A 22,289-nucleotide genomic window follows, 5' to 3' on the forward strand; every position below is an offset into this window, starting at 1 on the left:
CAAATAAAGTATAATAATAATAATAATAATAATAATAATAATAATAATAATAATAATGATTCAAATGGCAGGAAATCAAAATACTCTGCTTAAGCCTAAGAGCTGTTGAATCTGCTTCTGCATTCCAGTGGAGGTTTTGAAACAGGTTGGATGGCCATCTGTCAAGAGGATTTAGAAGGTATTTATTTACAGTATTTATATTCCGCCCTTCTCATCCCAAGGGGGACTCAGGGTGGATTACAGAACATACATATGCAGCAAACATGCAGTGCCATTTATACACTGACAAGACAGACAATTGAACATAGATAGAGGTGTACAGTGTTCCCTCACTTACCGCAAGGGTTAGGTTCTAGGACCACCTGCAATAAGTGAAAATCCGCAAAGTAGGGGCACTATATTTATTTTAATATTTATACATTATTTTAGTAGTTGTACACTGTTTTACGTCTTTATCAACCAATTGTGTGATGATAAATCCCCTTCTCCTCCTCCTGTTGCCACTTGGGCTCCTTTTCTCTCCCTTTGGCTTCTCCTTCCTCCCTTTCTTAGGCTGTAAATTGTAATTGTTTATGATTTATAATAGTCTTAGAGTTTATTGAAAAACAGCGAATCTGTGAAAAGTGAACTGCGAAGTAGTGAGGGACCATTTATATATACATATATATATAGGCTTTCCGGTCTTCAACATCTTGGAGGCTTGTGTTTGGTTCCTGGCATTTCCTTATGGGTGCCTGTGAGTAGATAAATAGTTACCACTTGGTACCTATTTATCTACTCACAGGTTGCTTTTGGACCGCCAGGTAGGCAGAAAATGGGCTAAAGGCCAGGAGTTCACCCTGACCTGGGCTTCAAACTGTCAGTCTTTAAACTGATGAAGATTTACTGCAGCTGGTGGTTTAACCTGCTGTGCTAAAGCCCGGCCCTGGTTTCTTCCTGCCTGGCAAAGAGAAGAGGGTTGGACTGAATGGCCTTTAGAGGTCCCTTCTAACTCTAGGAATGTTCTCTGTCATTATTTTAAAGCAGAGGCTGGATGGCCATCTGTCCAGAGGGCTCAGATTGTGCCTTATTGCCTGGAAGGAGGGAGATGAACTGGGTGGCCTTTGGGGGTCTCTATTATTATTATTATCACAAGTCAAACACTTCCCAAGTGTCTAGGACTGTGTGATGTATTTTCGGGTGATGCGCGCAGATCCCAGCAGGGTGGCCTTTTGCAGTTGGCAGATCGTAGTTTTGTCAATGTCTATTGTTTCCAAATGCCGGCTGAGATCTTTTGGCACGGCACCCAGTGTGCCCATCACCACCGGGACCACCTGCACTGGTTTCTGCCAGAGTCTTTGAAGTTCAGTCTTGAGGTCCTGATAGCGGCTGAGTTTTTCCTGTTGTTTTTCGTCAATGCGACTGTCCCCTGGGATGGCAACATCAATGATCCAAACCTTTTTCTTCTTCTTCTTATTATTATTATTATTACCATAATTATATCCTGCTGTTAGCTCTTGACTGAGATGCAAAGTCACTTGCGGCATTAAAGAAAAATTTCAGACCGGACAAACCCGCAGTTAAAATAGAATTTGTTAAAATCACTTTAAACACATTTAAAAGATATTGGAAATAATCCTGCTAATAAATCCCCCAGATTTGCAAGCAAGTCACACACTCTCAGCCTCAGAGGTAAGTAATGGCAAACTGTGATGAGAGAAATGCAGAGTGGCCTGAATGTCGGACTCCGAGAGGCCAGGGCTTGGATAGTGTATTGAATAGTGTATTGTCAATGGCAGCTCCAAGCAGGTCACACTCTCTCAGCCTCCTCGGAAAAGCCGTAGTAGTGGTGGTGGTGGTCACCTCCTGCTGCATCCTGCCAAGGGAACCCCAGAGAAACCAGAAATGGTGGGCCCTGAATTGCAAGGACAGCATATGCCTCTTTCCAAGCCCTGCTTCTGCTGCCAAAGGGGAGCAAAGCGGCCCTTCCCAGCCCAGCCTTTGGGGCGTTTCCCCCCTTTACCGGCCTTATCGCTGCTGGCCAGGAAGGGAAGAGAGGGGCCCTGCCCCATGGGAACCCAAGAGCCCCATGGACCTTCAAGAGCACTGCCTGGCTCTACTCGAATCGGATCCCTATTTAAATCCAAGACTCCTGGCCCTATTGCAACCCAAGGGCCCCAGCCTTTGCCTCTATTGACATCCAAGAGTTCTGTTGAAACTCAAGGAGAGTCCTGGTCCTAATGAAACCCTAGAGTCCTACCCTGTTTCCCCTAAAATAAGACATCCCCAGAAAATGAGACCTAGTAGAGGTTTTGCTGATTTGCTAAATATAAGGCCTCCCTTGAAAGTAAGACCTAGCAAAGGTTTTGTTTGGAAGCATGCCCATTGAACAGAACACCAGAGCATGCAGGATCGGTCAATGTACGTACCATACATTGTTGTCCATGGAAATACTGGTAGTAACAAGAAATTCTTGATAGGATTCACAGTTTGTCTGGTTATGCTGGTTTGTGATGACAACTACTGTACAGTATATAATAAATGGTCTTTCTTTTTTTTTTTTTTTTTGTTCAACAATAAATGTGAATTCTTCTTCATGGAAAAATTAGACATCCCCTGAAAATAAGACCTAGCGCATCTTTGGGAGCAAAAATTAATATAAGACACTGTCTTATTTTCAGGGAAACACGGTATTAGCATCCATGAGTCCTGTTGACATTTATTCATTTACTAGCCTCGGGACCTGGCGGTTCCCCGGGTTATTTTAAAAATACATTATTTGTTTTGGGGTGTTAGGTCATCATCAGTTTGGTAATTAATAGCACTATTTCTTTGTAAGAAGCCAGTCTTTCCTGATTTTTTAAATAAGTGCTCCCATTAGAAAATGCCTGTGCAATTGGCCATGTTAGTGAACTACAACTCCCAAAAGCAAGGTCTATTCCCACAAACTCTTGCAATATGTTCAGTTGGTCATGGGGCTTCCTTGTGCAAAGTTTGGTCCTGATGGATTGTCGGTGTTGGGTCACAGTTTCTCTGGATGCAGGTGAACTACAACTCCCAAAATCAAGGTCTATTCCCACAAACTCCTGCAGTATGTTCATGAGGCTTCTCTGTGCCCAGTTTGGTCCCAGTCCATGGTCAGTGTTGGGTCACAGTTTCTCTGGACGCAGGTGAACTATAACTCCCATCAAGGTCAATATCCTCAGTATGTTCTGTTGTGTGCCAGGTTTGGTCCAGGTCTGTCATTTGTGGGAGTTATTTATTTATAACTATTTATTAATTTATATTCATTTATATTTTTTTATTTATATTAATTATAGTAGGTAAAGGTAAAAGTTTTCCCCTGACTTAATGTCCAGTCATGCCCGACTTTGGGGGTTGGTGCTCATCTCCATTTCTAAGCCAAAGAGCAGGCGTTGTCCCTAGACGCCTCCAAGGTCATGTGGCCGCTGGCATGACTGCATTGAGTGCCGTTACCTTTTCCGCCAATAGGAGCGGTACCTATTGATCGACTCACATTTGCATGTTTTCAAACTGCTGCGTTAGTAGAAGCTGGGGCTAACAGCAGGAGCTCACTCCGCTCCCAGGATTCAAACCTGCGACCTTTCGGTCTGCAAGTTCAGCGGCTCAGCGCTTTAACACACTGTGAGACTGGGGGCTCCCTTTGTTTATTTATTTATATATATATATATATATATATATATATATATATAAACAAATAATATAAATATATTTATTTATTTATTTATTTGCTACATTTATATGCCGCCCTTCTCACCCCGAAGGGGACTCAGAGCGGCTTACAAATTAAATTTACATACAATATTATATTAGTATAGTACAATACTGGTAACAAATTACTATATTATACTGTATCAACATATTGTAATATTAGTAATATTACATGTAAAATATGATATATAATTAATATTATTATATTGTATTATTAGTATTATATCGTATTACAATATAATATTATGAATATTATATGTATATACAATATGTTATAATTATTACATATTATTGTAAATTATATTGTATATATATATGTGTGTGTGTGTGTGTGTATATATATATATACATACATATACAGTAGAGTCTCACTTATCCAACATTCGCTTATCCAACGTTCTGGATTATCCAATGCATTTTTGTAGTCAATGTTTTCAATATATCATGATTTTTTGGTGCTAAATTCATAAATACAGTAATTACTACGTAGCATTACTGCATATTGAACTACTGTTTCTGTCAAATTTGTTGTATAACATGATGTTTTGGTGCTTAATTTGTAAAATCATAACCTAATTTGATGTTTAATAGGCTTTTCCTTCATCTCTCCTTATTATCCAACATATTCGCTTATCCAACGTTCTGCCGGCCCGTTTATGTTGGATAAGTGAGACTCTACTGTATATAAAACTATTATATTTATTTCTTTAATATTAATTATATTAATATTAATTACACCCCGCTTTATCTCTCCACCCGGCTGGAGACTCAAAGGCGGCTTCACATAAAAGCACCAGCATGCAATTTAAAAACGCTGTATACACAATACTTTGCAAACATTAAAAGCGGGTTAAAGGTAAAAAAAGTATTTTAAAGAATCTTAAAAGAGTGAAAAACCATTAGGACCTGTTCGAAATTGACAACCATACACCCAAGGAGAGGCCTGCCTGGCCCCACTCGGGTCCTCTCCCCATTGACATCCCAGACCCCCAAGGCCCTATGGCAGGGGTCCCCAAACTTTTTAAACAGGGGGCCAGTTCACGATCCTTCGGACTGTTGGTGGGCCGGACTATAGTTGGCCACTGAGCAATAATAATTAATAATAATAACAATAACAATAATAATAAAAAGAGGGTTGGAAGAGACTCTTAGTCCAACCCCCTTCTGCCTCTGCACACCAAAATCACAAGCCAAGCATCCCTGACAGATGGCCACCCAGCTTCAATAATAATAATAATAATAATAATAATAAGCTCAATGGAGGCAACACCATCAAGGCCATAAACACCTGGGCCATACCTGTCATAAGATATACTGCTGGCATCATAAACTGGACACAGATGGAACTGGACAATTTGGACAGAAAAACAAGAAAACTCATGACCATTCCTCATTCACTGCACCCTCGCAGTGATGTTGACCGACTATATCTGCCTAGAAGATCAGGGGGCAGAGGACTCTTACAAGTAAAGCAAGCAGTCAAAGAAGAAGAACATGCCCTGGCAGAATATGTCAAGCAAAGTGAAGAACCTGCTTTGATTGAAGTCAAAAATCAGAAACTCCTCAAAGCACAGCAGACAAAAAACCAGTACAAGAAAACCGCACTACAAACTAGAGCTGACAGCTGGCACAACAAAACACTGCATGGAAAGTTCCTTGACAAAATTGAAGGAAAAGCTGATAAAGAGAAGACCTGGCTCTGGCTCACGAATGGGACCCTGAAGAAGGAGACAGAAGGCCTGATCCTTGCAGCCCAGGAGCAAGCCATCAGAACAAATGCAATTAAGGCCAAGATCGAAAAATCAGCTGATGACCCAAAGTGCAGACTGTGCAAGGAAACCGATGAAACCATAGATCATATCCTCAGCTGCTGTAAGAAAATTGCACAGACAGACTACAAACAGAGGCACAACTATGTGGCCCAAATGATTCATTGGAACTTATGCCTCAAGTATCACCTCCCAGCAGGAAAGAACTGGTGGGATCACAAACCTGCAAAAGTATTGGAAAATGAACATGCAAAGATACTGTGGGACTTCCGAATCCAGACTGACAAAGTTCTGGAACACAACACACCAGACATCACAGTTGTGGAAAAGAACAAGGTTTGGATCATTGATGTTGCCATCCCAGGTGACAGTCGCATTGAAGAAAAACAAGAGGAAAAACTCAGCCGCTCTCAGGACCTCAAGATTGAACTTCAAAGACTGGCAGAAACCAGTGCAGGTGGTCCCAGTGGTGATGGGCACACTGGGTGCTGTGCCAAAAGATCTCAGCCGGCATTTGGAAACAATAGACATTGACAAAATCGCCATCTGCCAACTGCAAAAGGCCACCCTACTGGGATCTGCACACATCAGAAAATACATCACACAGTCCTAGACACTTGGGAAGTGTTCGACTTGTGGTTTTGCGAAACGAAATCCAGCATATCTATCTTGTTTGCTGTGCCATAACATAATAATAATAATAATAATAATAATAATAATAATAATAATAATAATAATAATAATAATAATAAGGGTTGTAAGAGAAGAAGAGACTCCTTGGATTATTTAGCCCAACCCCCTTCTGCCCCTGTGCCGTGGGGGCCAGATAAATGGCTTCGATGGGCCGCATCCGGCCCCCGGGCCTTAGTTTGGGGACCCCTGCCCTATGGAGAAGTCTTGGCCCCATGGAAAACCTGGGAGGAAGCCTGCACCGGATGCACCTTGGCAGGAAAGCCAGGCAAAAGGAAGGAAGAAAGGAAGGAAGGGGGCTCCATTGTGCTCCTTCCTCCCAAGGGAAGGATGGAATCCGCTCCGGGTTTTCCGCTTTGCCCCGATCCCCAGTCCGGGCAGAAACGCAAGCGCCGTCCCGTCCAGGGCTCTGCTCTGCTCTGCCGCAGAGGGAGGCAGGGATCCAGTTCCGGGCTTTCCCCCCCTCCGTTCCTCTCTGCCTGGGGCTCCGCTCCGGGTTTGCCCCGCTGCTTGTGCCTGCCCGGCTTGCTCCACTTCCGGGCTTTCCGTCCAGCCAACTCCGCGGGCAGTTATTGATCCAGACGGAGGCAGCGTCGCCCTTTCCCGCCTCGCTCCCTATGGAGAGCCCCCCAGGCCCCACGGTAAGGACGGGGAGAAAAGGGTCCCAGGGGGGGAGGGAGGGAGAGAGGGGCACCCAGAGGGCATCCAGCCTGGCCCCGGCCCTTGGGAGGAGGAAAAGCCTGTCTCCTCAGGAAGGGTCTCCCTCAGATCCCACATTGACTGGCCTATTTCTTCATCATCATCATCATCATCATGGATTTTATTTACTACCACTCTGGCCCTGGAGAGCAAACACTGGTATTTTAATATAATACATAATATACCATATTGTGTAATATTACAATATAGAACATACTGTAATATGAAACACACACACACACATATATACAGTAGAGTCCCACTTATCCAACATAAACGGGCTGGCAGAACGTTGGATAAGCGAATATGTTGGATAATAAGGAGAGATTAGGGAAAAGCCTATTAAACATTAAATTAGGTTATGATTTTACAAATTAAGCACCAAAACATCATGTTATACAACAAATTGGACAGAAAAAGTAGTTCAATACGCAGTAATGCTATGTAGTAATTACTGAATTTACGAATTTAGCACCAAAATATCACGATATATTGAAAACATTGACTACAAAAATGCGTTGGATAATCCAGAACGTTGGATAAGCGAGTGTTGGATAAGTGAGACTCTACTGTATATAACTAGCTGTGCCCGGCCACGCATTGCTGTGGCAAAGTGGTGGTGGTATTGGTTAAAAATTGTTGTGTAATTTTTATTTGATGTTATTTGTATTTTTAATTAATTTTATTGTAAGTTATCTTTTTATTTATTATATTTTATTGTTTTCTTGTATTATTTTTAGTTATTTTCTGTTATTATAGTATTTTATCGTATTAATCTTTTAGTGTTTTTAATTAATTTTAGTGTTTTTTATTATTTTTATTGGGTTGCTAGGAGACCAAATTGGAGGAGCTTAGCCTTCTAACTGGCAGGAATTGGATAAAAGCTATTATTCCTCTCCCTCTAACTAGGACTTTATTTTTGTTTTCTTTTTGTTGTATCAACCTAGAGGCATGGGTTGTGTTGTCAAATTTCGAGGTCGGGGGGGCCTGTAGTTTCGTTGTTTTGTCGGTCGCCGTGATGCCATCACTCTTTTATATATATAGATTTAAAATATTATTTAATTCCTATTTTATATTAGTGCTGAGGGTATAATGTTATATTTATGATGTGTAATATATATTTTATATTATGTATAATATTATTTAATACCTGTTTAATACTAGCTTCCGGGTATATAATATAATATTTAACACACACACACACATATGTATATATATTATTTATAATATTATTGATTGCCTATTTTATATTAGTGCTGAGGGTATAATGTTATATTTATAAGGTGTAATATGTATTTTATATTATTTATAATATTATTTTATACCTGTTTAATACTAGCTTCCGGGTATATAATATAATATTTAACACACACATATGTATATATATTATTTATAATATTATTGATTGCCTATTTTATATTAGTGCTGAAGATATAATCTAATACAGTAGAGTCTCACTTATCCAACATAAATGGGCCAGCAGAACGTTGGATAAGCAAAAATGTTGGATAATAAGGAGGGATAAAGGAAAAGACTATTAAACATCAAATTAAGTTATGACTTTACAAATTAAGCACCAAAACATCATGTTAGACAACAAATTTGATAGAAAAAGTAGTTCAACAGGCAGTAATGCTACGTAGTAATTACTGTATTTACAAATTTCGCACCAAAATATCATGATATATTGAAAACATTGACTACAAAAATGTGTTGTATAATCCAGAACGTTGGATAAGCGAGTGTTGGATAAGTGACTCTACTGTATTTATAATATTATTTAATGTCTATTTAATATTAGTGCCGAGGGTATACCGTATATACTCGAATATAAGCCGACCCGAATATAAGCTGAGGCACCTAATTTTACCACAAAAAAAGTGGGAAATCATTGACTCCAGTATAAGCCGAGGGTGGTAGATTTCAGAAATAAAAATAGATACCAATAACATTACATTAATTGAGGCATCGGTAGGTTAAATGTTTTTGAATATTTACATAAAGCTCAAATTTAAGATAAGACTGTCCCAACGCTGATCCAATCATTCTTCTCATCATCTTCAATGTAAATGTGCTTATGTATCCTTTTAATAATAATAGTGTAAAATAATACATGTAATAATAAATAATAATAAATAAATAATAATAAATGGTGAAGATGACACGGACTGAACTATGGACAAAGCATGAGGAAGAACAGATCTTATTTTATGTTTGAAATGTATATTTTTAATTCATAATGTATTTTAATAGTTCTAACTGTTTTATGTGCTGTTTTATATTGGTTTGTATGGGCATCTAATTGTTGCCACTGTTGTAAGCTGCCCTGAGTCTCGTCGGGTGAGAAGGGCGGGATATAAATGTGAGAAATAAATAATAAATAATAAAATAAATACAGGAAAATAATACATGTAATAATAAATAGAATAGAATAATAAATGTAATAATAATAATAAGATCAGAGTGAAATAATAAATCTATTAATAATAATAATAATAATAATAATAATAATAATAATAATAAAATAGAGTAAAATAAATGCAATAGTAGCAACAATAATAGAGTACAATAATAAATGTAATAATAATAGAGTAAAATAATAAATGTACTAATACCAATAATAATAGAGAAAAATAATAAATGTACCATATATTCTCGAGTATAAGGTGACCCAAATATAAGCCAACCAGGATCCTCACTCGAGTATAAGCCTAAAAAAAGGGCTGAAAAACTAGGCTTATACTCGAGTATATACAGTACTATTTATAATTTTATTTAATGCCTATTTAATATTAGTGCCGAGGGTATAATCTAATATTTATACTAAATACTATATTACGTTATTATTTTATATTATATACAGTAGAGTCTCACTTATCCAAGCTAAATGGGCTGGCAGAATGTTGGATAAGCGAATATCTTGGATAATAAGAAGGGATTAAGGAAAAGCCTATTAAACATCAAATTAGGTTATGTTTTTACAAATTAAGCACCAAAACATCATGTTATACAACAAATTTGAAAGAAAAAACAGTTCAATACTCAGTAATGTTATGTTGTAATTAATGTATTTACGACTTTAGCACCAAAATATCACGATATATTGAAAACATTGACTAGAAAAATGGCTTGGATTATCCATGAAACTTGGATAAGCGAGACTTGGATAAGTGAGACTCTACTGTATATAATATATTGTATATACATATAATATTGATAATAATATTATAATGGAATACAATATTATACTAATAATACAATATAATAATATTAATTTTATATTATATATTAAATGTAATGTTACTAATCATATTACCATATAATGATATAGTACAATATAGTAATTTAATGCTTATATTGTACTATGCTAATAATATATTGTATGTTCATTTGACTTGTAAGCCGCTCTGAGTCCCCTTCGGAGTGAGAAGAGCAGGATATAAATGTAGCAAATAAATAAATAAATAAATAAATATAAATAATTAGGCTTCGGAGAGTTGGCAGCCGTTTCCTTCCCAACTGTTTCCAGTCAGCGCTCTCTTCACTCTCCGAGGTGAAAGTGGCAGTTAAAACCGTTTATCTCACACTGAGACAGCAGCAAATCGGAATTCTGGCTCCTGGCTGGCTCAGCCAATCAGCTCTCAACACATGCCTTTCCAGTCAACCCATTGCAAATCCCGACACCTTGGGGTTGAGTGTACTCCAGGCCTGGGCCAACTTGTGCCCTCCCTCCAGGTGTTTTGGACTCCAACTCCCACAATTCCTAACAGCCTGCCGGCTGTTAGGAATTGTGGGAGTTGGAGTCCAAAACACCTGGAGGGAGGGCACAAGTTGGCCCAGTCCTGTTTTGAAGACCGGGAGCCCTGACCCGTTCCCTTCTCCCCCTCCTGCCCTGTCCGCAGCCGCTCTAGGGGCCCGGGGCCAGGGGTCCGGATGCTGGCCCGCTCCTTGCGCCACCTGCTCGACGGAGGCGGAGGAGGAGACCCCGGGGTGACCCTCAGCGCCTTCCGCCCCCGCTGCCCCGACTGCAGCAGCAGCAGCCACAACAACGAGGTCTCGCGGGAGATCCCCCTCCAGACACCAGAACAGGTGAGTCCACGGCACAGAGGCCTGAGGATTGAGGAGTGCCTCCATCAAGGTGTGTGTGTATTGTGTAGTTTGGGTGGTGTATCCACGAAGGGACAGGTGTGTATCTCTCTATGCCTGTGCTTGTGCCACAGGGCTCTGTGTGCATCCGCCTGAGAGACGTAGCACACCTTTGGCCTGCTGTTGCCACCGTTGCCTCTCTGTGTGCGTTTGTTGGAGGAGTGTGTGCTTTGTGTGTGTATGTGTGTTAAAGAGCTTTGTTTACCTCCCCGTTGTTTGTGTCGCCCGGGAGACGCGGAGCAGCCTTGGCCTGCTGTTGCTCTTCCTGAAGTTGTGTCTGGGAGCAATCCATAAACTCTTTGTGTATTTGTATATGTATTCATGACTGTGTGAATGAAGATGATAGCGTGTTTCCCCGATAATAAGACAGTGTCTTATATTAATTTTTGCTCCCTAGGTCTTATTTTCAGGGGATGTCTTATTTTTCCATGAAGAAGAATTCACATTTAATGTTGAACAAAAAATTGAACATTTATTATATACTGTACAGTAGTTGTCATCACAAACCAGCATAACCAGACAAACTGTGAATCCTATCAAGAATTTCTTGTTACTACCATTATTTCCATGTACAGCACTCTATGGTACATACATTTACCGATCCTGCATGCTCTGGTGTTCTGTTCGGCGAGCATGCTTCCAAAGAAAACCTTTGCTAGGTCTTACTTTCAGGGGAGGCCTTATATTTAGCAATTCAGCAAAACCTCTACTAGGTCTTATTTTCCGGGGATGTCTTATTTTCGGGGAAACAGGGTAGATAGATAGATAGATAGATAGATAGATAGATAGATAGATAGATAGATAGATAGACAGTTTTCCCTCACTTATTGCAGGGGTTACGTTCCAGGACCACCCAGAATAAGTGAAAATCATGAAGTAGGGTCACTATATTTATTTTAATATTTATACATTATTTTAGTAGTTATACACTATTTTAAGTCTTTATCAACCAATCATGTGTTGATAAATCGCCTCCTTCTCCTCTTGTTGCCGATTGGGCTCCTTTTCTCTCCCTTTGGCTTCTCCTTCCTCCCTTCCTTAGGCTGTAAATTGTAATTTTTTATTATTTATAATAGTCTTTTAGAGTTTATTGAAAAACCGCAAAACAGTGAATCCGCAAAAAGTGAACCGCGAAGTAGTGGGGGAACACTGTGTGTGTGTGTGTGGAGATATATATATATATATATATATGAATTTCTGTGTATTTGCATGTGTACTTTGTTTCCCTCCCGTTGCGTGTCCCTCCTGGGAGACGTAGAGCCCCTTTGCTCTGCTCTTGTACTTTTTATCTCTCATCAGCAGAGGAACTCCTTTGTGCGTCTTGGTGTGTGTGTGTGTACAAATGCAACAAGGCTTTGGTTCTCCTGTGTTGGTTATATTGCTGCTTGTTTGTGTTTGTGTGCATGTCTGTGGGCACAACAGGTCCTTGTTTACTTCCTGTCAGCAAGGAACTTGGCAACATCTTTGTGTGGATTGTGTCACCAGTTGTGTAGGGGTATTTATGTGTTTTCTTTTCATGCGTTTGTATTTATGTGTGACTGTGTGTGTATGCACAGCAGGACATTATTATTATTATTATTATTATTATTATTATTATTATTAGGTGTATTTATATCCCGCTGTGTCTCTCCCAAAGACATTAATACATTAGTATGCAAGTTAAAATACACGAATATGCAAACATTAAAATAGAATTGAACACAAAGAGCACAAAAATATTCACAGTTAAAATCCATATTCAAAGTTAAGAAATACATTATTATTATTATTATTATTATTATTATTATTATTATATTGTATGACACAGCAAACAAGATAGATATGCTGGATTTCGTATCACAAAATTACAAGTCGAACACTTCCCAAGTGTCTCGGACTGTGTGATGTATTTTTGGATTATTATTATTATTATTATTATTATTATTATTATTATTTCTACTTGTACCCCACTTTTCTCTACTCAAGGCAGACTCCAAGCAGCTTTATTTACCCCCCCTGCCCGCAAAGAGCTGAGCAACTGCTTTGGGCGTGTGTTGTGTATGTTCTGTGTGTTTGTGCGGCAGGGCTGTGTGTCCCCTCCTTGGTTTGGCTGCCTCACCTGGGAGACACGTCACACCTTTGGCCTCCCGTCTGCAAGGAGCGTGTGCGCTTTTTTGTGTCTCTGTTGTGAGTTTCACCTGGGAGACACAACCTGCATCTTAGAGCCTTGTGACTCTTCATGCCCGTGTGTGTGTGTGTGTGTGTGTGAAAATGCAGGAGGGCTTTGTTTCCCTCCTGTGGGTTGTCCCACCTGAGAGACATAGAGCATTCATGTTTGTTTGTCCATTTCTGTTTTTGTGGGTGTTCATTTATATGTGCTCATACATGCACAACAATGCTTTGTTTTCCTCTTGTCTGCAAAGGCCTGAGCAACGTCTTTAAGCATGCTGTGTACATTGCATCTGTGCTTCTGCAACAGGGCTTTGTTTACATCCTGCTGGCTGTCATGCCTGGGAGACATAGTACATCATCATCATCATCATCATCATCATCATTATTATTAGAAACACAACAAGATGAGTGTACAGCAGACACTCTGCTGGCTGTTGTATTGGACCACAAGTTGGACACTTCCCAAGTTGTTGTTGTTGTTGTTGTTGTTGTTGTTGTTAGACCACCTGCTTCAGTGACACCTGTGAGCCACTCGACAGCCCTTTGTGTGTTGTTGTGGAACCAGACTTTGTGTTCCCTCCTGTTCATTGCCCATCCTGGGAGATGTAGAGCACCTTTGCCCCACTGGTGCTGCAGTTGGGTCTGTGAACAGCTTAGCCACCCCTTTGTGTGTGTATGTTTTGTGTTGGGTGTGTGCACATGTGCAACAGGGCTCGGTTTCTTTAATATTCGTTGTGTCACCATTCATTGGCATGCATGCATATCTATTTGTTTATATTTACGTATGCGCACCAGGGCTTTGTTTACCTCCTGTCTACAAGGAGCTGAGCAACCTCTTGGTGTGTGTTGTGTATATTGTGCCTGTGTACGCACACCTGACAAGGCTTTATTCCTCCCCCTCCTCCTGCATTTCTTACCTGGAAAACATAAAACACTTTTGACCTAGATGTGTCTCCGAGCAACTCTTTGTGTGTGTTCTGTGTGTCTCCCTCTCTCTCTTTGTGTGTATTCGTTGTGTCACCATTCATTGGCATGCATGCATATCTGTTTGTTTATATTTATGTATGCACACCAGGGCTTTGTTTACCTCCCGTCTGCAAGGAGCTGAGCAACCTCTTGGTGTGTATAGTGTGTGTTGTGCAACAGGGCTTTGTTTCGCTCCTCCTTCTGCTTGTCTCACCTGGAAAACATACAACACTTTTCACCTAGATGTGTCTCTGAGCAACTCTTTGAGTGTGTTCTATGTGTGTGTCTCTCTCTCTTTGTGTGTGTGTGTCGCTCTTCGAGGTGTGATGGTGGTGTCAGCACACTCTTTCCCAGGTGCGGTGTCTCATTGTGCGCCTCTTGCGTGTGTGTTTCCTGGTGAGCATGGCCCACACAAAGGCGCATTTGTGCACATTATGTGTGTGTGTGTTTTTGCACAGTGATGGGGAAGGGACTCCGGAATCTGGTCCGGCCTGTTTTTGGGGAAGTCCTGAAGGGTGCGGAAGGGGAGGAATTTGGCAAAGCGGAAGGAGGAGAAGAGCGAGAGAACGAGAGAGAGAGACACCGAAAGACAAACAAGAGACAGAGAGAGAGAGAGAGAGAGAGAGAGAGAGAGAGAGAGAGAGAGGCGGAAACCACGCGAATGGGGCACACTTGACCTCCTTTCTCCTCCATCCTTTGCCCCAAACTTTCCTTCCAACTATTTGGCAAAGTCGGGAGAGCGACTCAAGGAGAGAGACGCTGAAAGGGAGACGAGAGAGAAAGAACGGACGAAAGGATGGAGTGGGAGCGCCCATTGGGGGCACCCCCAGATCCTGATCCTCTCCCTTGACCCCTTTGGAGGTGCCTTCATTATTTGGGGCACCCCCCATGAAGGTCTTCCTGCGCCTGGGGGGCTGCCTGGAGCCGGGGGGCCCTTCTTCCCCCTCTTCTTCCGAGGGTGGATTTCTCACCCGCACCCGGTGGTACTGCCTCCCTGCCAAGGTGAGCTATGGGGCAACAGGGGGGGGGAAAGAGCCTGTGTTGGATATATATATATATATATATATACACTAGCTGTGCCCGGCCACGCGTTGCTGTGGAATATGGGAATCCTTTGTTGGCCAGGTGGAACAGCAGTGAATAACCTTGCAGCCTCAAAGCCTGGCCGTTTTCTTCTTATGGAAATCTTTGTTTGGTGAGCTAGAATACAATAGAATAGGCTTGCTGCTTGGAAGGCTGGGTACTTGCATTCTAGTTTACGTAAAGGTAAAGGTTTCCCCATGTCTGACTCTGGGGGTTGGTGCTCATCTCCATTTCTAAGCCGAAGAGCCGGCTTTGTCCGTAGACACCTCCAAGGTCATATGGCCACTGGCATGACTGCATGGAGCGCCGTTACCTTCCCGCCGGAGCGGTACCTATTGATCTACTCACATTGGCATGTTTTCGAACTGCTAGGTTGGCAGGAGCTGGAGCGAACAGCGGCTACTCACGCCGCTCCCGGGGTTTGAACCTAGACTTGCGTTCTAGGGGAATGGTTTTTAGGGCAATGAATAGCCTGGCTGCTTTAAAGCCTGGCTGCTTGCTACCTAGGGGAATCTTTGGTTGGTCAGCTTCAATAGTCCAGAGTAGTATTGCTGCATCAAAGCCTGGCCACCTTCTACCAAGGTTAATAATAATAATAATAATAATAATAATAATAATAATAAAACTTTATACCCCGCCACCATCTCCCCATGGGGACTCGGGGCGGCTTACATGGGGCAGAGGCCCAAACAACACAAGGGCAAAATATAAGCAACATAATACAATCACAATATAAAACAGGTAAAACAGTAATGGAATATATCAATTAAAACAACAATATAGGATAAGAAAGTACATTAAAAACACATAAAAGGCAAGACCGTAACTGGTTAAGCCTTTGTTGGTCTGATTGAATTGCACTGAATAGCCTTGCAGTTTCAATGCCTGGCTGTGTTATACCTACCTTGTTTCCCCTAAAATAAGACATCCCCAGAAAATAAGACCTAGAAGAGGTTTTGCTGAATTGCTAAATATAAGGCCTCCCCCAAAAGTAAGACCTAGCAAAGGTTTTCTTTGGAAGCATGCCCAATGAACAGAACACCAGAGCATGCAGGATCGGTAAATGTACATACCATAAAGTGTTGTACATGGAAATATTGGTAGTAACAAGAAATTCTTGATAGGATTCACAGTTTGTCTGGTTATGCTGGTTTGTGATGACAACTACTGTACAGTATATAATAAATGGTCTTTTTTTTTGTTCAACAATAAATGTGAATTCTTCTTCATGGAAAAATAAGACATCCCCTGAAAATAAGACCTAGAGCATCTTTGGGAGCTAAAATCAATATAAGACACTGTCTTATTTTCGGGGAAACACGGTAGAGGAATCCCTGTTTGGCGGGCTGGAGTAGCACCCTCAATCAAAGAAGCCTGGCTACTTCCTTTGTAGGGGAATCCTTGTTTGGCCAACTCGACTTACACTGAATAGTCTTGCAGCTTAAAAGCCTGGCTGCTTTCTACATACGAACATGGTGTTTTCTTTTCCTTTTTTCCCCAATGTTCACTCCTTGGAAAGTGATTAGTTTTGTGACCAAATTTGGTGTGATTTGGCCCAGTGGTTTTGATGTTAACTTTGTCCTAATTATCCCCATTACATTTATATATATATAGATTATACCTCACAACCTCCGAGGATGCCTGCCATAGGTGTGGGTGAAACGCCAGGAGAGAATGCTTCTGGAACATGGCCATACAGCCCGGAAAACACACAACAACCCTATATTCATTGTATTATTGGATTGCTGTGAGTTTCGGGCTGCATGGCCATTATTCCAGAGATACCGGATCCCATCTGCACAGAGTCAGCCATGGTTAGTAACTAGATGGGAGACCATCAATGGATACGAATGGATACGAATACATTTCAGAGGAGGGAACTGGCAAGACCACCTAAGAAAATGTGTTGTTGGAAGCCTTCATGGCCAGAAGGACTAAGTTGCTGTGAGTTTTGCGGGCTGTCTGGCCATGTTCCAGAAGCATTCTTTCCTGATGTTTCACCCACATCTATGGCAGGCATCCTCAGAGGTTGTGAAGTCTCTGAAACTAGGCAAGTGGAGTTTATATAATATATCTGCGGAATAATGTCCAGGGTGGGTGAAAGAACTCTTGTCTGAGGCAAGTGTGAATGTTGCCATTGACCACCTTGATTATTTATATCTTTATTTATTATTTATTTATTGGCGACATTTATACCCCGCGCTTCTCACCCCGAAAGGGACTCAAGGTGGCTTACAAGTTATATGTACACACAATATATTATATTATTAGTATAGCAGAATATAAGCATTATATATTACTATAGTGTACTATACCACTATATTGCAGTATTATTAGTAATATTGCATGTAATATAAATATACAATTATAATAGTGTGTTGTTATTATTATACTGTATTAAATTATAATATTATCAATATTATATGTATATACAATATATTATATTAGTAGTATAGCATAATATGAGTATTATATATTATTATATTATAGTGACACAGGAGACATGGTGGAATGATGTCTTCCTGGCCCCCTTCTTCACTCTGGCCCAGAATGGCAGATTAGCATTGAATAGCCCTGCAGCTTCAAAGCTTGGCTGCTTCCTGCCTGGAGGCATTCTTTGTTGCAATGTATTAGCTGGCCCTGATTGTTTCCTGTCTGGAATTCCCATCTTCTAAGTATTGCTCTTTATTTACTGTCCTGATTTTGGAGTTTTTTAATATTGGGAGCCAGATTGTGTTCATGGTTTTCTCCTTTCTGTTGAAATTGTCCACATGCTTCTTGTGGATTTCAGTGGCATCTCTGTGTAGTCTGACGTGGTGGTTGTGAAAGTGGTCCAGCATTTCTGTCTGCTCAAATAATATACTGGGTCCAGGTTGGTTCATCAAGGGACCCACAGGTTGACAGCCACTGAGCTAACACCTCCCAACAAAAGATTCCCTCAGTCAAGAAGCAGCTAGGCTTTGGATCTGCAAAGCCATGAAATGCTAATCAAGCTGGCCATTTATATATTAATTTCCTGCCCTTCTCACCCCGAAGGGGACTCAGGGCGCCCTCACAACAGGCAACAATTTGATGCAGGCAGATAATAATTTACAATTCCAAAAATAACAATTCACAATTAAAACCAAGGGTTAAGACATAAATTATTAAGAAAGCAATTAAAATCATGCGAGTTCAAATCAGGGCCAGCTAATGTCTCCCAAAAAAGGATACCTGCAGGCAGGAAGCAGGTAGGCTTTGAAGCGACAAGGCTATTCAATGCTAATCAAGCATTCACACTTGCCTCAAACAGACAAGAGTTCTTTCTCCCACCCTGGACCTTCTACAGATATATAAACCCCACTTGCCTAGTTTCCAACAGACCTCACAACCTCTGATGATACCTGCCATAGATGTGGGCGAAACATCAGGAGATAATGCTTCTGGAACATGGCCAGGCAGCCTGGAAAACTCACAGAAATACAGTGATTCCGGCCATGAAAGCCTTCGACTACATTTTGTATTATTATTCTTGCAAACAGAGGTCCCATTGGCTCAGTGGGTTAAACCCTTGTGTCGGCAGGACTGCTGACTTGAAGGTTGGGTTGCTGACCTGATGGTTGCCATTTCGAATCTGGGGAGAGCTTGGATGAGCTCCCTCTGTCAGCTCCAGCTCCCCATGTGGGGACATGAGAGAAGCCTCCCAGAAGGATGGTAAAAGCATCAAACATCCGGACGTCCCCTGGGCAACATCCTTGCAGACAGCCAATTCTCTCACATCAGAATTGACTTGCAGTTTCTCAACCCTTCCAGGCTCCTGTGACGTCGTGGGAGGAAGCGGAGGACGGGGCGATCTATACGGTCAGTTCACGGCTGGCACCGGGCACCAGGGTAAGTGTTGCCCCCCCCTCCCCTTTTAGGACTGCAACTCCCAGAATGTTGGAAGTTGCAGTCCCAAGCATTGCAGGTGTCTTTTGTCTCCCTCCATCCCCATTGGTATCTGATTCTATCTGTGTCTGCAGGGCGAGGAGGAGGCCGCTGTCCCGGGCCTTTCCCCGGAGGGAGTCCCGGCCCAAGTGTCCCGGAGCCTCAAGGCCGGGACGCTTCCTGCTCTGGTGCGCCACCTGCTGGAGGCCCCTTCCGCGGGCGACCTGGGCTTCGTCCCCTCCTTCCTGGGCACCTTCCGCACCTTCGCCGCCCCCCAAGAGGTCCTGGGGCTCCTCCTACACAGGTAGGGCACCGGGCACCGGGAGGGCACTTGCATTGCATTACACTATGTCACACGATTTCTGTTCCTGGGCTATCAATGTCATTTCCTAATTCAGCGTTCTCTCAACCTGGGGTCTGGGACCTCTGGGCGGGTCGTGAGGGGGGTTTCAGACGGGTCACCAAAGACCACCAGAAAACACAGATTTCTGATGGTCTTAGGAACTCAAATCCTTCCAGTCTTTTCTGTTGGCCCTGGGGGTTCTAGAATCATAGAATCATAGAATAGTAGAGTTGGAAGAGACCTCATGGGCCATCTAGTCCAACCCCCCGCTAAGAAGCAGGAAATCGCATTCAAAGCACCCCCGACAGATGGCCATCCAGCCTCTGCTTAAAATCCTCCAAGGAAGGAGCCTCCACCACAGAGAGAGTTCCACTGCCGAACAGCCCTTCTCACCGTGAGGAAGTTCTTTCTGATGTTCAGGTGGAATCTTCTTTCCTGTAGTTTGAAGCCCTTGTTCCCTTGCGTCCTAGTCTGCAGGGCAGCAGAAAACAAGCTTGCTCCCTCCTCCCTATGACTTCCCTTCACGTATTTGTACAGGGCAATCATGTCTCCTCTCAGCCTTCTCTTCTGCAGGCTAAACATGCCTAGTTCTTTCAGCCGCTCCTCATAGGGCTTGTTCTCCAGACCTTTGATCATTTTAGTCGCCCTCCTCCGGACGCTTTCCAGCTTGTCAACATCTCCCTTCAACTGTGGTGCCCAGAATTGGACACAGTGTGATTCCAGGTGTGGTCTGACCAAGGCAGAATAGAATAAGGGGAGCAGGACTTCCCTGGATCTAGACGCTATACCCCTATTGATGCAGGACAGAATCCCATTGGCTTTTTTAGCTGCCGCATCACATTGTTGGCTCATGTTCATCTTCCTCACCACAAGGACTCCAAGGTCTTTTTCCCACACACTGCTGTCTAGCCAGGCATCGTCCCCCATTCTGTATCTTTGCATTCCATTTTTTCTTCAAGTCTGTGTGGGACGTTGGCCCAATGCTATTGTTGGTGGGGTTCAAGGGGTTCTTTGATTGTAAGTTAAGTATACATCCCAGCAACTACAACTAGGAGCCCCCGTGGCCTTGTGACTTGAAGGTTGGGTTGCTGACCTGAAGGCTGCCAGGTTTGAATCCCACCCGGGGAGAGTGCGGATGAGCTCCCTCTATCAGCTCCAGCTTCTTGCGGGGACATGAGAGAAGCCTCCCACAAGGATGGTAAAAACATCAAAACATCCGGGCGTGCCCTGGGCAACGTCCTTGCAGACGGCCAATTATCTCACTCCAGAAGCAACTCTGGTTCCTCCTGACACGGGAAAAAAAACAAAAAACAACTACAACTCCCAAATGCCATGGTCTATTTCCCCCAAATTCCACCAGTGTTCACATTTGGGCATATTGAGTATCCGTGCCAAGTTTGGTCCGGATGTAGGTGTAGGTTCACTCTGGGTGTAGGTGAACTATAACTCCCAAACTCAAGGCCAATGCCCACCAAACGCTTCCAGTATGTTCTCTTGGGAGTTCTGTGTGCCAAATTTGGTTCAGTTCAGTCGCTGGTGGAGTCCGGAATGCTCTTTGATTGTAGGTGAACTATAGATCACAGCAACTACAACTCCCAAATGACAAAATCATTCTGCCCCCCCCCCCCAACCCCCCAGTATTCAAATTTGGGTGTATCGGATATTTGTGCCAAATGTGGTCCAGAGAATGAAAATACATCCTGCAGATCAGATATTTACATTATGATCCGTAACAGTAGCAAAACTAGAGTTATGAACTGTAGCAACAAAAACCATGTTATGGTTGGGGGTCGTCACAACAAGAGGAACTGGCTTAAGGGGTCGCAGCATTAGGAAGATTGAGAACCGCTATCCTAATTGGTTTTATCATAAAAACATGGGGAAAGTTTATTAAACTTGCAAGTGCCTTGTCTTTGCAGAAGGGAGGGATATTATCCTGCAGCACTCAATGAATGTCCCATCACTGAGTCTCAACCAATTCAACCTGGTTTGTGACAGCCACTAAAACAATTTTTGTGGAGTTGGTCAACTTTCGAAGTCAGGGCCGCACAATTAAAAAGGAAATAATACTTTCAAACCAGGAACAGAACATTATTGTTACATAGTGTTATGTTATATCATATCATATTTATATTTTATTATATTATATTGTACTAGCTGTACCCGACCACGCGTTGCTGTGGCCTAGTCTGGTGATATGGAAAATAAAGTAATGAGAAAGTTTTGGTATTTAGTATGTACTATTCAACCTGGCCAACAGAGGATTCCCTTAGGCAGGAAGCAGCCAGGCTTTGAATCTGCATGTGTCAAGGACAGAACGCCACAAGATTCAAAGTAACAGAGTTTATTAGATTACAGAACTCAAAAATGCCCGTAAAACACAAGGGCCAGGCAGTTTTTGCCTTTAGGAGCAAAAAGGGGCAAAAGTAAATGTTCAAAAGATAAACCGGATTAAACCGGAGTTTAATCCGGGTAAAAACAAACTGCTTGCTTCAGCCTGGGTATAAACGAAACGAAAGCCAAGGAACAAAAGATACAAAGAATGCAACTAATTGGCAGCAGATTCCTCTCTGCTGCCAACACTGTGCTTAGAGTAACTTGCGTCGCTCCCCCACACACACAGCAGACAGGATCTCCAACACGAGTAAATCAGCCAAGGATTGTAGCAGTTGAGTAGACCAGTTCCGTTCCGTAGATCAAAGCCAGAAGCAGACGTTTGTAGTTTTTCCAAGTCCAAGAAGGGGGGAAGACAAGCCGTGGTCAGTTCAGTCCAAGTTCTCAAAGCAGGAGATGGCGTCCGTCAAGAAGACGACGGAAGGTCAAGC

The 22,289-nt window shown here is 42.2% G+C and overlaps 1 protein-coding gene across 3 annotated transcripts in view; it reads left to right on the top strand.

The window, feature by feature from the left end:
* The first annotated feature begins 6,657 nt into the window (after positions 1-6,657).
* The window catches only part of rgl2 (ral guanine nucleotide dissociation stimulator like 2), a 59,299-nt gene continuing 43,667 nt past the window's right edge, over positions 6,658-22,289 (top strand). For 2 of the 3 annotated variants that reach the window (XM_062972710.1, XM_062972712.1), the window contains exons 1-4: positions 6,658-6,811; positions 10,772-10,958; positions 19,008-19,085; positions 19,217-19,425. In XM_062972710.1, coding sequence (XP_062828780.1) covers positions 10,803-10,958; positions 19,008-19,085; positions 19,217-19,425 — 443 coding nt within the window. In that variant the 5' untranslated portion in view covers positions 6,658-6,811; positions 10,772-10,802. Of the gene's footprint in view, positions 6,812-10,771; positions 10,959-12,987; positions 15,135-19,007; positions 19,086-19,216; positions 19,426-22,289 lie in introns of those variants that run through there. The other variant, XM_062972711.1, reaches the window with a different exon arrangement.

The sequence above is a fragment of the Anolis carolinensis genome, chromosome 2 (assembly GCF_035594765.1).
Source record: "Anolis carolinensis isolate JA03-04 chromosome 2, rAnoCar3.1.pri, whole genome shotgun sequence".
Classification (NCBI taxonomy): Eukaryota; Metazoa; Chordata; class Lepidosauria; order Squamata; family Dactyloidae; genus Anolis; species Anolis carolinensis.